The sequence below is a fragment of the Gadus morhua genome, chromosome 15 (genome assembly GCF_902167405.1).
Source record: "Gadus morhua chromosome 15, gadMor3.0, whole genome shotgun sequence".
NCBI classification, from domain to species: Eukaryota; Metazoa; Chordata; class Actinopteri; order Gadiformes; family Gadidae; genus Gadus; species Gadus morhua.
Genome location: NC_044062.1, coordinates 2,506,518 through 2,521,549, shown reverse-complemented (window position 1 = coordinate 2,521,549; position 15,032 = coordinate 2,506,518). Strand labels below are relative to the sequence as shown.

At 43.7% G+C, this 15,032-nt stretch overlaps 1 protein-coding gene, 1 long non-coding RNA gene, 2 other non-coding genes and 1 pseudogene across 4 annotated transcripts; 4 read left to right on the top strand and 1 right to left on the bottom strand.

Moving 5' to 3' along the window:
* Positions 1 to 2: 2 nt before the first annotated feature.
* LOC115560322 (uncharacterized) lies at positions 3 to 1,649 on the top strand. Its single transcript, XM_030379706.1, has 2 exons — positions 3 to 1,380; positions 1,462 to 1,649. The coding sequence occupies exons 1-2, from the start codon at positions 330 to 332 to the stop codon at positions 1,647 to 1,649; spliced, it is 1,239 nt and encodes a 412-aa protein (XP_030235566.1). The 5' UTR covers positions 3 to 329.
* Positions 1,650 to 8,260: 6,611 nt separating this feature from the next.
* LOC115560170 (uncharacterized) lies at positions 8,261 to 10,160 on the bottom strand. Its single transcript, XR_003979689.1, has 3 exons — positions 10,078 to 10,160; positions 8,941 to 9,514; positions 8,261 to 8,840 (listed from the first exon to the last, which is right to left on the bottom strand). It is a non-coding gene; the product is annotated as an uncharacterized LOC115560170 (long non-coding RNA).
* Positions 10,161 to 10,512: 352 nt separating this feature from the next.
* LOC115560543 (U2 spliceosomal RNA) lies at positions 10,513 to 10,703 on the top strand. The gene has a single exon (XR_003979778.1). It is a non-coding gene; the product is annotated as a U2 spliceosomal RNA (small nuclear RNA).
* Positions 10,704 to 11,047: 344 nt separating this feature from the next.
* LOC115560532 (U1 spliceosomal RNA) lies at positions 11,048 to 11,212 on the top strand. The gene has a single exon (XR_003979771.1). It is a non-coding gene; the product is annotated as a U1 spliceosomal RNA (small nuclear RNA).
* Positions 11,213 to 11,561: 349 nt separating this feature from the next.
* On the top strand, positions 11,562 to 11,675 carry LOC115560528 (uncharacterized; annotated as a pseudogene).
* Positions 11,676 to 15,032: the final 3,357 nt, after the last annotated feature.

Here is a 15,032-nt window from a genome sequence, read left to right as displayed (position 1 = left end):
ATTCATTATGGATCCAATCATTGTTTCTGTACAAGTCCCGTCTCTGGCCATGGTAGAACTCTCACTCCTTACGTGCTCCTCTTGTATAAATACTAATATGGTCCCGACAATTCTTGGTTACGGCCATACCACCCTGAGCACGCCCGATCTCGTCTGATCCCGTTCAGGTGCGCAAGCAGGAAGTGAGCAGAGAGTAGAGAGCAGTCGAGTGTTTGTTGGGACCGCGTGTGCTTGTGAATCATAAGGTGCATTTGTGATAGTTTTATGTGTGATTCATTTCCCCTGCAGCCTGGCTGTTTGGGGGATTGTTTCATTCTTTTTGTGATTGGATGGATACTTTAATAAATGACAAAATAGAAGGTAAGGCCACTTTGATTAATGCAGAACCCGAGATTGATTATGCTTTTAGTGATTGGATGGAAGAACTTGTGAATGAAAACATGGAAGTTAAGAACAGTTTGGCACATGTAGAACGGGAGAATGATTCTGGAAATATTGAAGCCAGCGAGAAAGGAATAACCCAGGAGATCAATTCCGTTATTAGGCCTATTGAGAAAGCAAGCATGGCGAATGGTAGGAGAGATAAAGAGAGACAGGGAGAAAGTGAGGGTGATTGTGGCTATAAAAAGGAGCTGACATTGATTGTAGAGCCCGTCGGTGAAGATTACATTACCATGATGGAACTGTTGCGGGGAATCAAGGAAAAGTGTGGGATTGTTCTGGCATGCAGGGTCAAAAGTAAGAACATTTACGAGATCACCATGCAGGAGGGAAAGGGCAAGACAAGGTTATTAGATGGCTTCAAAATCAAAAACACTCGGGTGACTGCCAAGGAAGTTCGCAGCAATGAAATTGTTGTTTCATTTCTAAACTTGCCATCTTACATCACTGATGCTGAAATTAGGCAGAAACTCTCAACGTGGGGCGTGAGGGCGATTTCGCCCATCAAAAGAAGGAAATGGCCTGGGACAGACGTGGTGGACGGGACAAGGTTCTGTAAGGTACAATTCACGGAACTTGTACAGTCACTGCCCTACTCAACAAAGTTCGAGACACTAGACGGAGGGGAGTACTTCCGTGTGATCCATGACAGGCAGGTGAAGGTCTGCAGGCTGTGCATCCAGCCAGGACATATTTTAAGAGAATGCCCAGACTTCACCTGTTATAAATGCAAGCGCCAGGGACACTATGCTAGGGAGTGTGACTTGCAGGGGGGGAGACGCGGAGAGGAGAGGACGGTGGACACGGAGCCAGCCGGCGGCGGCGAGCGCGTTTCCCGGTCCGAGGAGGATCAACGACAGCAGGACGAGGACACCGGAGCTGCCAGCGGGGGTGAAATGACTCCATCCACCATCGGCAGCAGTGCGGATGGAGTGTCCGGTGAGACGGGTCGCATGACGGGAGGAGCATCCGGGCAAAGTATGGAGGAAGGCGCTAGCACAGCGCCCAAAACTCCCTCAGCCCGGGCGAGTGAACGAAGAGGCGGCCGACCAGGAGAGGTGGAGGCCCCGGATTGCAGTGAGGCTACACGGGACGGCGGGGCTGCTGCTGCGACTGCTTCACCTAAGGAGCCAGACGATTCGAGCATGGAGGTGGTGGAGATGAGAACATCGGAGGAAGGAGAGTCGATGGACTACGATGCGGTGTAAGCCAGCAGGAAGAGAATAATCAAAAGGAGGGACAAAAGGGAGCCAAAAGAGCAGAAGGTATGAACAATCGAGCATCTATGGAAAGCTGTGTTTTTCTTTTCACCATTACTATGGTCATAATAACATCCTTAAATGCAAACGGCCTAAGGAACATGACCAAAATAGAAAGAACGATTGAACTCTGTAAATCTGACATATTGTGCCTTCAAGAAACGCATTGGGATAATGAACTTGTGGAAACCCTTGGGAAGCTTTGGAAAGGGCCCATTTTTATGGACAATGGGAGTGCGAAGGCATGTGGAGTGGCAATCCTTGTCAGAGAGAGGTCTGTTAGTGGTGTCAAGCAAACCTTTTGTGGAGGGAATGGACGTGTGATAGCGATAGAATTTGTCCACAATAAAAACACATACAAATTAATCAATATATATGCACCAAACGTGGAGGAACTGAGAAAGTTTTTTTTTGAGGACTTGGAGGTTCTGTGCACGGGAGATTGTATGATGGTTGGTGACTATAATGTAAAATTATCAAGACTAGATTATTCAAATAATGTAAAATACAGGTATGATGGGTCAAGGAACTTTTTGAAAAGCATGATGGCAGAACACAAAATGGTGGACGTATGGAGGGAGGAAAATGCAGAACGAAAAGTGTTTTCGCGGAGGCAGGTGGTTATGGGGACCCTTAGGCAGAGTAGAATAGACCTCGTCCTAGTTAAGGAAAACATTGTTAGCCAAATAAAAGAGGTGAAATATACTTTTACCACTCTTAGTGATCATGCAATCCTGTCGCTGAGGTTAAGGGACGCATGTATAAGGAATGTAGGTGGAGGAATGTGGTGCCTAAACAACAGCTTATTAAGAGAGGATTCATATAAAGAGATGATAGCAAAATGTATCAAAGAAGAAATGGAGAACAGATTAAACAAAGATAATATTTGTATTTGGTGGGAAAATTTGAAAGAAAAAGTTAAAAAGAAAAGCATATACTATGCCAAGCAAATGAACTTTAGAATGGATCAGGTAGAGAAAGAGATACAAAATAAATTAAACGAAGAAGCAGGGAAAGCAGACAAAGATGGAAATTATAATATACAAAATTATATGAACTTGAGAAGGCAACTAAAAGTTTTTGAGAAAAATAAATGTGATGGGGCGATAGTAAGGAGTAGAGTACAGTATGCTGTAGAGGGGGAAAGGTGCACAGCGTACTTTCTAAACCTGGAAAAAAATAAACAGGAAAATAATTATATAAACAAACTACAGAATGAAAATGGGGAGAAGGTAAATGATCTGGTTAGCATCTTGAATACAGTGGAAGGCTTCTATAAAAACTTATATAAAAAAGGGAATACAGAAAAAGTATGTATTGATGAGGTCTTGAGTGGTGTGGATGCAAGGATATCAGCAGACGAGCAAGACATGTGTGACAGAGGCATTACGGTAGAAGAAATACAAATAGCAATTAAAAATGCAAAAAACAATAAAAGCCCTGGTTCAGATGGCCTTAGCAGTGAATTCTACAAAGAGTTTGCTGATGTGTTGGCACCCATACTGCTAATGGTATATCAAAGCATGGAGGAGGGACAAATGGTTCCAGAATCCATGGCTACTGGGGTAATCACAATATTATTTAAAAATAGGGGGAGTAGGTTGGAGTTAGGGAATTATAGGCCAATTAGTTTATTGAATAGTGACTATAAAATATTAACGAGGGTTTTAGCGTATAGGATTAAGAAGGTAATGGGAGGAATAATATCACCGACACAGGCATATAGTGTCGAAGGGAGAGACATAGCGGATATAATAGGGACAGTTAGGGACGTTGTTAGGCACATGAAAGAACAGTCTGGGATTGTGTTGAGTATAGATTTGAATAAGGCTTTTGATAGAGTGGAGCATGAGTTCTTGTTTCGGACTATGAAAGAATTTGGGTCTGGGGATAGAATAGTGAGTTGGATCAGGCTGCTGTATAAGGAAGCTAAGAGTAGGGTCAAATGTAATGGTCTGATGACGGACACCTTTGCTTTGGAGAGGTCAGTGAGACAGGGCTGTCCTTTATCAGCACTGTTGTATAGCATGTCTATTGAACCCTTTGCTGTCCTTATAAAAAAGGATAGTAATATAAAAGGAATACAAATACCAGGTGAGAAAATTAATATAATTCAACAATATGCGGATGACATGACAATAACAGTAGAAAATATGGACAGCATCAATATAATTATGAAACACATGGGAACATATGGGAGGGCAGCAGGGGCTAAAGTGAATATAGAAAAATCGGAACTAATGTGTATAGGTCAGGAGGGGGATAGGGTTGACAGTATGATTGCATTTAGAGTGGTGGACTGCATCAAAGTTTTAGGAGTAAACATAGGTCCAAACGAAAAGGAAGCAAGAGATATCACTTGGACAGGAGTGATAAATAAGATAAAACACACTTTAAATGCATGGAAGCAGAGGAAATTGAAATTAAAAGGTAAGGTAATAGTTGTTAATTCCTTATTATTATCCAAATGTGTGTATGTTTTGGGCGCACTAGATCTTCCGGTATGGGTTCTATCCGAATTAAATCAGCTGACTTCAAACTTCTTGTGGGATGGGAAGGGTGTGAGGATATCCCACAAAACGTTGATAGCAGGGTACAGTGAGGGAGGGTTAAAACTGGTGGACATTGACACAAAACGTAAAGCACTGAGGGTTAAAACAGTGAAGAAGTATCTCCATGATGTGAATGACTATGGGTGGAAACAATTCTTTAAAATGTATGTTCAGATGGCTGGTAGATGTGGAGAGAATAGTCTGCTTATGGTTTTGAAAGAACCAATGTATGAAAAAGTGCCTTTTTTCTACCAAGAGGTGTTCAGAGCGTGGGGAGAATTCCTACCCAACATATCATACAACTGTAGTAATGTAACCGAAGTAATGAATAAACCCGTTTTTCTCAATCCTATAATACAGCATAACAACAAAATGCTATACAATAAGGTTTTCATGGATGCAGGAATTAGGCAAGTAAAGGACATGGTCTATGAGTTTGTGCCTGGGTTTCTGCCTGGGCAGGCAATGGTAGACTGCGTAAGAGAATGGGATGAGGATGCTAGGAGAGATATGATTGTAAAAATGTATGATATAATTAAGGGGAGTATGCCTGTAGACTGGAGGTATTTGATTGAGAGAGAGTGTGTGAGGACAGGGGATGGACCTTTACCTAAACTAGTGTTTGTTAAAAATGATGCAAATAAAGAGTTTAAAGAATTAAAAGTAAAAAACATATATTTAGAACTGATAGCGAAACTGTTGAAAAGACCGGCATCAGAACAAATGTGGGAGAGGGTTCTGCCAGGTATGAATGTACAGTTGATATGGGAAAACCTCCAAATCAAATATAATGCAATAGAATGTGAAAACAATGACTTCATGACGAGACACAACAGGATCTATGTAAACACGGTGCTGCATCAGATTAACAAAGAGAACAAAAGAGAATGTGACGTGCGTGAAACTGAGCCAGAAGACTTGTTACATATATATATCCGATGTGATTGTCTACGTAGTTTTGTTTTGAAGTTAAAGGATATGCTGTTTAAAAACTGGGAAAAGGGTTTTGTAAAGGCATATGAATGGAACAAAATGTTGCTGTTTGGAGTAAATGGGAAAAGGAAAGATGTGAATGTTCGTTTGTTTAATTTTGTGTTAAGCCACGTAAGGTATGCTATTATGTCAAGAAGGAATCTTGCTCATTTTGAGGGGAAAAGGGTTCATGTGTGGGATTTGTTTGAATCGGTTGTCAGGAGAAATGTGGGTTTGATCTTTAAATATGGTGCTGAGGACTTTGCTGAATGTTTTATTGACGGGTGTGGCTTTATATCTGTAACATCGGAAGGGAAACTAGCATTTAATTTCTGAGTGTGCCTCTATGTTTATCAGGCGCACGTGTTATTATTAAGTGATTTATTTTTCTTTCTTTTTTATCATTTTTTGAGTTTTGTTATCCCTTAACATGAATGTGATTCCTGGGTGTATGTCATTGTTTTGTGTAAATATTTACAGATGAATGTCTTTTGTATATATAAATTGGTATTTTTGATAATAAAAAAAAAAAAAAAAAAAAAAAAAAAGCACGCCCGATCTCGTCTGATCTCGGAGGCTAAGCAGGGTCCGGCCTGGTTAGTACTTGGATGGGTGACCCCCTGGGAATGGCTGATGACCCCCCCAAAGTCCCTATCCCTCAACCCAGGGATCGCTCATAAAGGATCGAGAATCAAAACGGACGGCTCCATGTGGTGGCCACCGGTGGGAGGTTTTATTTCCAGAAATATTATGTGCAAGGCCTAGATTATCAAAATCCGCTAGTCTGCTGAATGTTTTGTTTATTATTTTCATACTTTGAGTTGATGTAGCTGATGAGATTCATATTATCAAGTGGAAAAGTGTTTAATTGTTACATTTTTGGGCTGAATTAAGAAAAATAATAAGAATGTATTCAGTGCACTCACTTTGTCTGGATGACAGAGCCATTCACAGAACTCATTATTTTGACCACACAGGGAGTGCAGCCAGCAAAGTGGGGGTGTATTCACACCTCTGGTTGCGGGAGAGAAGACACAAGGACTTCTAATTTCTTTGGTGTGTTTTTTCTTTCCACTACCCCACCCCTTGTGAAAGCCAAGCACACAGAGACTCAAATTCTTTTACAACTTTTATTTTTCACCCAGAATGGGTTTCATTGAAAAGGCAATGCATATAAAACACAAGTAAACAAGATCTGTTTAATTAAAAGCTCGCCCACCACAACAAGGTACAGATCTACAGGCGAGAACACGAGAGCATGAGACGAGAGACAAACATGTACTACCATTTGCAAACATTTAGTTAAACATGGAGCTGACAGACATGCACACATCAAAAGGAAAGGCACATATAAATAACATTAATAATAATGCAAAAATCTCAACAATTGAAGAACACACACTTGTACTTAAAGGGGTAGTTCGGAATTTTGGACATAGGGCCTGATTCCGAAGTGAGCATTGGTATTCTATATCACTGGAGACAGTTTTCAACACATTTCATTCAGTCCTTCTAGTTGCAGAGTTCGCTCGTGCTAGGCTAGCGCAAGTCAACGGGCAATGCTAGCCTGCTATTAAAAGCAGTCTTACCCACTCCACAGTACACCCGAGGTAAATCAATTATAACGACAGACTATACATCTAAATGTCTGTGTTGATAGAATAACGTTAGAAATAAAACTAACCATGCATCGCATGAATCATCGAGGGACTACTTTCTCAGCAGAAGCGGAATTCTACTATGCGCTGGTTAGGTTTGTAACCGAATCACGACAGAAGAACGTAAACAGAGAAGCGTGGGACAGAAGCGCAATTGAACGACTAGGCAACATGATGGTTCAGTGTGCTTTTAGAAATTGTAGAAATAAACGGTACAGATGGGCACCACAAAGTTTCCACCAATTTCCAGTGCGAGATCCAGAAAGGACTCAACTGTGGCTTGTTGCTGCTGGCTTTGACATCAAAACACCGGCTCGTACATGTACGGTTCGTTGGATACAACAAATTCCTCATAATCGTCTTCAAAAGCAGATGCATCGCTAACTCCTCCAAACGTGGCCATATCTTGTTAATTTAATACGCTTGTAGAATTCCTTCGTTCACTGTACTCTGCGTTTGTAGCAATGACAGCGGCAGGTAACCTAGGTATCAGTCCGCCGCTGCCGTAGCCTACGTACAGGAATATAAACACTGCTGCTGAGACCCCGCAATTCCCTCAAAATGCAATGCAATGCAAGGTTGGTTTTATTTCTAACATTATTCTATAAACAGACATTTAGATGTATAGTCTGTCGTTATAATTGATTTACCTCGGGTGTACTGTGGAGTGGGTAAGACTGTTTTTAATTGCAGGCTAGCATTGCCCGTTGACTTGCGCTAGCCTAGCACGAGCGAACTCTGCAACTAGAAGGACTGAATGAAATGTGTTGAAAACTGTCTCCAGTGATATAGAATACCAATGCTCACTTCGGAATCAGGCCCTATGTCCAAAATTCCGAACTACCCCTTTAAGATACAAGTCAACAATTGGCTTGTACAGGCTAAAGTGCAATAATGAACATGATTATCCAAAGACCCAGGTGACCAATCAACAAATAAAGGCTCAAGCTGTTCCTCCCTTTTGTGTTTTTTTGTGTTTTCTTTAGCAAACTTTTGTTAAAACTGAAGCAGACAAATACATACAAACATCACAAACACATGAAGCTGACAAAGACAAACAACATGCATGACAAAAACACAGATTATCTGAACATGAACAACCACTAAAGGGTATGTAAACTGATTGTGTTAGATTGGAACTGATTAAGGTTAAAAAGATTGGCCTTGATATTGAAAATAGACCAGAATGGATACTACAAAGTTTTTTATAAGTTTTTTTGCATTTTTTTGAACGATATAAATAAATAGATAGTGCTTGCTGAAGCACTTTAATAACCCACACAAAGACAGAGACAAACACACACAAACAAGCCTCTTTCTCTCTCTTACAGATGGCACAGGAACAGTGGCATCACAGAGGTAAGTTATTCACAAACACACACACACACACACACACACACACACACACACACACACACACACACACACACACAGTCCTCCTTTCCAACTCTGCATCCACGACACTCTTAAAGAGTTCAAAGTTGTCATACACCACATTGTCGAAGCCAGGGGTAGTGGACTTCCTAGTGGATGGACAGTAGGAAAACATTTTCTGAATGCTTCCAGCCACTTTGTCCTTGAAAGGGTTGTACCTCTTCCACTGTCCACCACAGTTTGGCATGTGGCAAGCCCCACATGGCCTTGAGGACTTGTTAGGCATGAATGCCTTGACTGTTGGTGCAGGAGGGACAAAGCTCTGGCTGCAGGATGTCCCACGAAACAGGACGGAGGGCGCCTGTGGCTGTGCGGGGAAGACCTGCAGTATGGGTGCTGCCGACACAGGGGGTGGGCCGTAGGTCAACGCAGCGGGTGGCCTCGGCTGGAGGTGGGTAGGCGCAGAAGGCCTCGGCAGAATGGGGGTGAGCGCAGCAGGCTTCGGCCGGGTGGAGGACGACAACCCAGTGGGCTGAACGGGTCGGTTCGCGGGAGTCACAGGCTGTGGCTCATCAACAAATAATCTGGAAACATAAAATACACATGTGATCAGTATTGATATGACGTGTGTGCTATTTGCTTTCCACAGCCAACAGGTGAAACAAAGTGCTTATGACAACTTACCTCCGCTTCTCACCACGTCTCTTTCCAGCCTCGTGATAGATGAGCCGGTACTGGACCTGAGGCCGGTCTGGCGGAGGGAGGGATGTTGGCAGCGCAGGAGCCTCCGGGAACGGTGCGTCCGACAGCACCTTTCAGGTGAGGAGTCACCTTGTGGCCGAAGGAGCAGTCGCTCCTTCTGCCACTTCAGCAGCTCCTTCTGCTCTCCCTGCTGGCAGTACTGGAACAGCAGCCACACCAGCCAGCCGACATCATTCTCCACAAGCCACCTGAAGGTCTGACCGGCGTACTACCCGAACGTGATGACCAGCTGACCTTTCCACAGCTCAGCCCCCGACCTCTTGGCAGCCGCCTCTGCTGTCTTGAGATCCAGCCATTTAGGGTCAACAACAGTGCTGCTGCGGGCCTCTGCCACAGACCTTGCTGCCTCTGTACAGTACAGCCTGGCCTCTCCTTGCCGGTACAAAATGATGTTGGGGTACTGGTGTAGCTGTTGATGGCTGACCAGCGATGGTTTAGTGGCCAAGCTCTTCCCGCAGACATCACAGGTAAAGGTCTCCCTGGCGATGGCATGGATCTGGAATAACACTACTGTTTACCAGGTATGCAGCGCATCCCATGCAACAAGAGATTAACACGGTCGCCAAATTGCTTTATGTTACACTTACTCTCGCATCAGCTGTTGTCTAAACAGTCACATTTACCCAAATCAACACATATCCACATCAAATTGTCCAAGAAAACGTTTGCAGGTATGCGACGTATGCCCTTACTCATTGTAAACAGTGTCGTTAGCCGCGCCTAGCTATCGTTACAAAACACACATTAATCAGCTTATTATTTCAACGACCCCTGGGTACATATAGTCATGCCATACACCGTTGGAAAGCTTAGATTACCCCGATTAAAAGGAGACCACCCACGAGTAATATGGTTGCTCGCAGACAAAACGGCGATAGGTTGACTGAAGTCTACCCAGCAGCTAAAAACGCACCCTCTACGTCTTCCCTTTATACACAACGACCGTGTTATGACAAGGTCGAAATCCTTTCTCTTTCTACAAAATCGAAACAGCTTAATACAAACCTTAAAAAAAGGTCGAATTATTAACTAGCAAACGGTGAAGGGGATACAATTTACCTGAGTGAAACCACGTGCTGTAAGCTATTTTCTTTTTCAACTCGAGCTCATTGGCTGCAATAGAGTTCCGGGTGTTGACGTTGTTGGGGCGGGGAAATCGTGGGCACCACCATTTTGGCAGTATTCGATAGTATTGTTGGTTTATTTATTTTTTAACATTTTTTTGGTGAAGCACTGCTTCACCTGTAGTCTTATAGAAGCCTCCACTGCTCCAAACTCTATTTGTGAAACATGCAGACGGCCTAGTGACACTGCCAGCAGGCAGCAGCAAAGAGATGTAGCGACCTCGGTTTATTTCTTCAGCTTTCACATACACACAAACACGCACACAGGGTGCTTGGTCATTCTTTTGTTTTGTTTTTTCGTTGTCTGTTAAACCGCCACGTGGGGCGACGTGTCTGGGAACCTCGCCTCTTGGTCTGAGCATGTGTGGCCATCGCTTCTCGGCCTTTTGGCTAAGATCAAGTGTAGTATCTGTTCTTATCAGTTTAATATCTGATACGTCCCCTACCCGGGGACCATATATTAAATTGATTTTTGGAACTGGGAGATGGAAAAGGGGCTTGCCCCGTCCACTCCACGCATCGACCTGGTATTGCAGTACCTCCAGGACCGGTGCACCCCTCTCTCACTGTGAAAAACAAAACTAAACTCCTCCTGAGAGTACACCCGTCCGCCTGTAGACAATAAAGTGTCATTTACAATTCATAAACGCACTGTTTACAATTATTCCAACGATATTCTGTTGTTTAAGAAAGAAAAAAGGATTCTTTCTGTGGCGTGTCGATAACTCGGATCTCCAGGTTTCCTTTCGTTATGCTTCCATCTCGCTGATTTCAGATTCGCCTGTCATCGTGTGACCGGTGGTCTACAGTGTTTATTAAAGTCTAGACATCTCCGAATGCTTTGCAACCGTTCTCCACGGGAACACGCGTGGGCATCGTTCAGCCCACCTGAACGTGTTCAACTCATACTTACCTGGCAAGGGAGATACCATGATCAAGAAGGTGGTTCACCCATAGCGAGGCTCAGCCATTGCACTGAGGCTGTTGCTGACCCGTGCGAATTCCCCAAATGTGGGAATCTCGATTGCATAATTTCTGGTAGTGGGGGACTGCGTTCGCGCTCTCCCCTGATCATGTTGTTCTAAAGAAATAATAGCTATGAATGGCTTCATCGTGCTATATTGTAGTCCATACCATGTTTTGCATCGCTACGTTTCTTCAAAAGATCACGCAAACGATGACGCCCAAGCAGTGTAATGCATTGCGTTCAAATATGGAACTCTGAGTCTGGAATAACGCATTCATTCATGCATTCATTCATTCATTCATTCATTCATTCATTCATTCATTCATTCATTTCTTTCATTCATTATGGATCCAATCATTGTTTCTGTACAAGTCCCGTCTCTGGCCATGGTAGAACTCTCACTCCTTACGTGCTCCTCTTGTATAAATACTAATATGGTCCCGACAATTCTTGGTTACGGCCATACCACCCTGAGCACGCCCGATCTCGTCTGATCTCGGAGGCTAAGCAGGGTCCGGCCTGGTTAGTACTTGGATGGGTGACCCCCTGGGAATGGCTGATGACCCCCCCAAAGTCCCTATCCCTCAACCCAGGGATCGCTCATAAAGGATCGAGAATCAAAACGGACGGCTCCATGTGGTGGCCACCGGTGGGAGGTTTTATTTCCAGAAATATTATGTGCAAGGCCTAGATTATCAAAATCCGCTAGTCTGCTGAATGTTTTGTTTATTATTTTCATACTTTGAGTTGATGTAGCTGATGAGATTCATATTATCAAGTGGAAAAGTGTTTAATTGTTACATTTTTGGGCTGAATTAAGAAAAATAATAAGAATGTATTCAGTGCACTCACTTTGTCTGGATGACAGAGCCATTCACAGAACTCATTATTTTGACCACACAGGGAGTGCAGCCAGCAAAGTGGGGGTGTATTCACACCTCTGGTTGCGGGAGAGAAGACACAAGGACTTCTAATTTCTTTGGTGTGTTTTTTCTTTCCACTACCCCACCCCTTGTGAAAGCCAAGCACACAGAGACTCAAATTCTTTTACAACTTTTATTTTTCACCCAGAATGGGTTTCATTGAAAAGGCAATGCATATAAAACACAAGTAAACAAGATCTGTTTAATTAAAAGCTCGCCCACCACAACAAGGTACAGATCTACAGGCGAGAACACGAGAGCATGAGACGAGAGACAAACATGTACTACCATTTGCAAACATTTAGTTAAACATGGAGCTGACAGACATGCACACATCAAAAGGAAAGGCACATATAAATAACATTAATAATAATGCAAAAATCTCAACAATTGAAGAACACACACTTGTACTTAAAGGGGTAGTTCGGAATTTTGGACATAGGGCCTGATTCCGAAGTGAGCATTGGTATTCTATATCACTGGAGACAGTTTTCAACACATTTCATTCAGTCCTTCTAGTTGCAGAGTTCGCTCGTGCTAGGCTAGCGCAAGTCAACGGGCAATGCTAGCCTGCTATTAAAAGCAGTCTTACCCACTCCACAGTACACCCGAGGTAAATCAATTATAACGACAGACTATACATCTAAATGTCTGTGTTGATAGAATAACGTTAGAAATAAAACTAACCATGCATCGCATGAATCATCGAGGGACTACTTTCTCAGCAGAAGCGGAATTCTACTATGCGCTGGTTAGGTTTGTAACCGAATCACGACAGAAGAACGTAAACAGAGAAGCGTGGGACAGAAGCGCAATTGAACGACTAGGCAACATGATGGTTCAGTGTGCTTTTAGAAATTGTAGAAATAAACGGTACAGATGGGCACCACAAAGTTTCCACCAATTTCCAGTGCGAGATCCAGAAAGGACTCAACTGTGGCTTGTTGCTGCTGGCTTTGACATCAAAACACCGGCTCGTACATGTACGGTTCGTTGGATACAACAAATTCCTCATAATCGTCTTCAAAAGCAGATGCATCGCTAACTCCTCCAAACGTGGCCATATCTTGTTAATTTAATACGCTTGTAGAATTCCTTCGTTCACTGTACTCTGCGTTTGTAGCAATGACAGCGGCAGGTAACCTAGGTATCAGTCCGCCGCTGCCGTAGCCTACGTACAGGAATATAAACACTGCTGCTGAGACCCCGCAATTCCCTCAAAATGCAATGCAATGCAAGGTTGGTTTTATTTCTAACATTATTCTATAAACAGACATTTAGATGTATAGTCTGTCGTTATAATTGATTTACCTCGGGTGTACTGTGGAGTGGGTAAGACTGTTTTTAATTGCAGGCTAGCATTGCCCGTTGACTTGCGCTAGCCTAGCACGAGCGAACTCTGCAACTAGAAGGACTGAATGAAATGTGTTGAAAACTGTCTCCAGTGATATAGAATACCAATGCTCACTTCGGAATCAGGCCCTATGTCCAAAATTCCGAACTACCCCTTTAAGATACAAGTCAACAATTGGCTTGTACAGGCTAAAGTGCAATAATGAACATGATTATCCAAAGACTCAGGTGACCAATCAACAAATAAAGGCTCAAGCTGTTCCTCCCTTTTGTGTTTTTTTTGTGTTTTCTTTAGCAAACTTTTGTTAAAACTGAAGCAGACAAATACATACAAACATCACAAACACATGAAGCTGACAAAGACAAACAACATGCATGACAAAAACACAGATTATCTGAACATGAACAACCACTAAAGGGTATGTAAACTGATTGTGTTAGATTGGAACTGATTAAGGTTAAAAAGATTGGCCTTGATATTGAAAATAGACCAGAATGGATACTACAAAGTTTTTTATAAGTTTTTTTGCATTTTTTTGAACGATATAAATAAATAGATAGTGCTTGCTGAAGCACTTTAATAACCCACACAAAGACAGAGACAAACACACACAAACAAGCCTCTTTCTCTCTCTTACAGATGGCACAGGAACAGTGGCATCACAGAGGTAAGTTATTCACAAACACACACACACACACACACACACACACACACACACACACACAGTCCTCCTTTCCAACTCTGCATCCACGACACTCTTAAAGAGTTCAAAGTTGTCATACACCACATTGTCGAAGCCAGGGGTAGTGGACTTCCTAGTGGATGGACAGTAGGAAAACATTTTCTGAATGCTTCCAGCCACTTTGTCCTTGAAAGGGTTGTACCTCTTCCACTGTCCACCACAGTTTGGCATGTGGCAAGCCCCACATGGCCTTGAGGACTTGTTAGGCATGAATGCCTTGACTGTTGGTGCAGGAGGGACAAAGCTCTGGCTGCAGGATGTCCCACGAAACAGGACGGAGGGCGCCTGTGGCTGTGCGGGGAAGACCTGCAGTATGGGTGCTGCCGACACAGGGGGTGGGCCGTAGGTCAACGCAGCGGGTGGCCTCGGCTGGAGGTGTGTAGGCGCAGAAGGCCTCGGCAGAATGGGGGTGAGCGCAGCAGGCTTCGGCCGGGTGGAGGACGACAACCCAGTGGGCTGAACGGGTCGGTTCGCGGGAGTCACAGGCTGTGGCTCATCAACAAATAATCTGGAAACATAAAATACACATGTGATCAGTATTGATATGACGTGTGTGCTATTTGCTTTCCACAGCCAACAGGTGAAACAAAGTGCTTATGACAACTTACCTCCGCTTCTCACCACGTCTCTTTCCAGCCTCGTGATAGATGAGCCGGTACTGGACCTGAGGCCGGTCTGGCGGAGGGAGGGATGTTGGCAGCGCAGGAGCCTCCGGGAACGGTGCGTCCGACAGCACTTTCAGGTGAGGAGTCACCTTGTGGCCGAAGGAGCAGTCGCTCCTTCTGCCACTTCAGCAGCTCGTTCTGCTCTCCCTGCTGGCAGTACTGGAACAGCAGCCACACCAGCCAGCCGACATCATTCTCCACAAGCCACCTGAAGGTCTGACCGGCGTACTACCCGAACG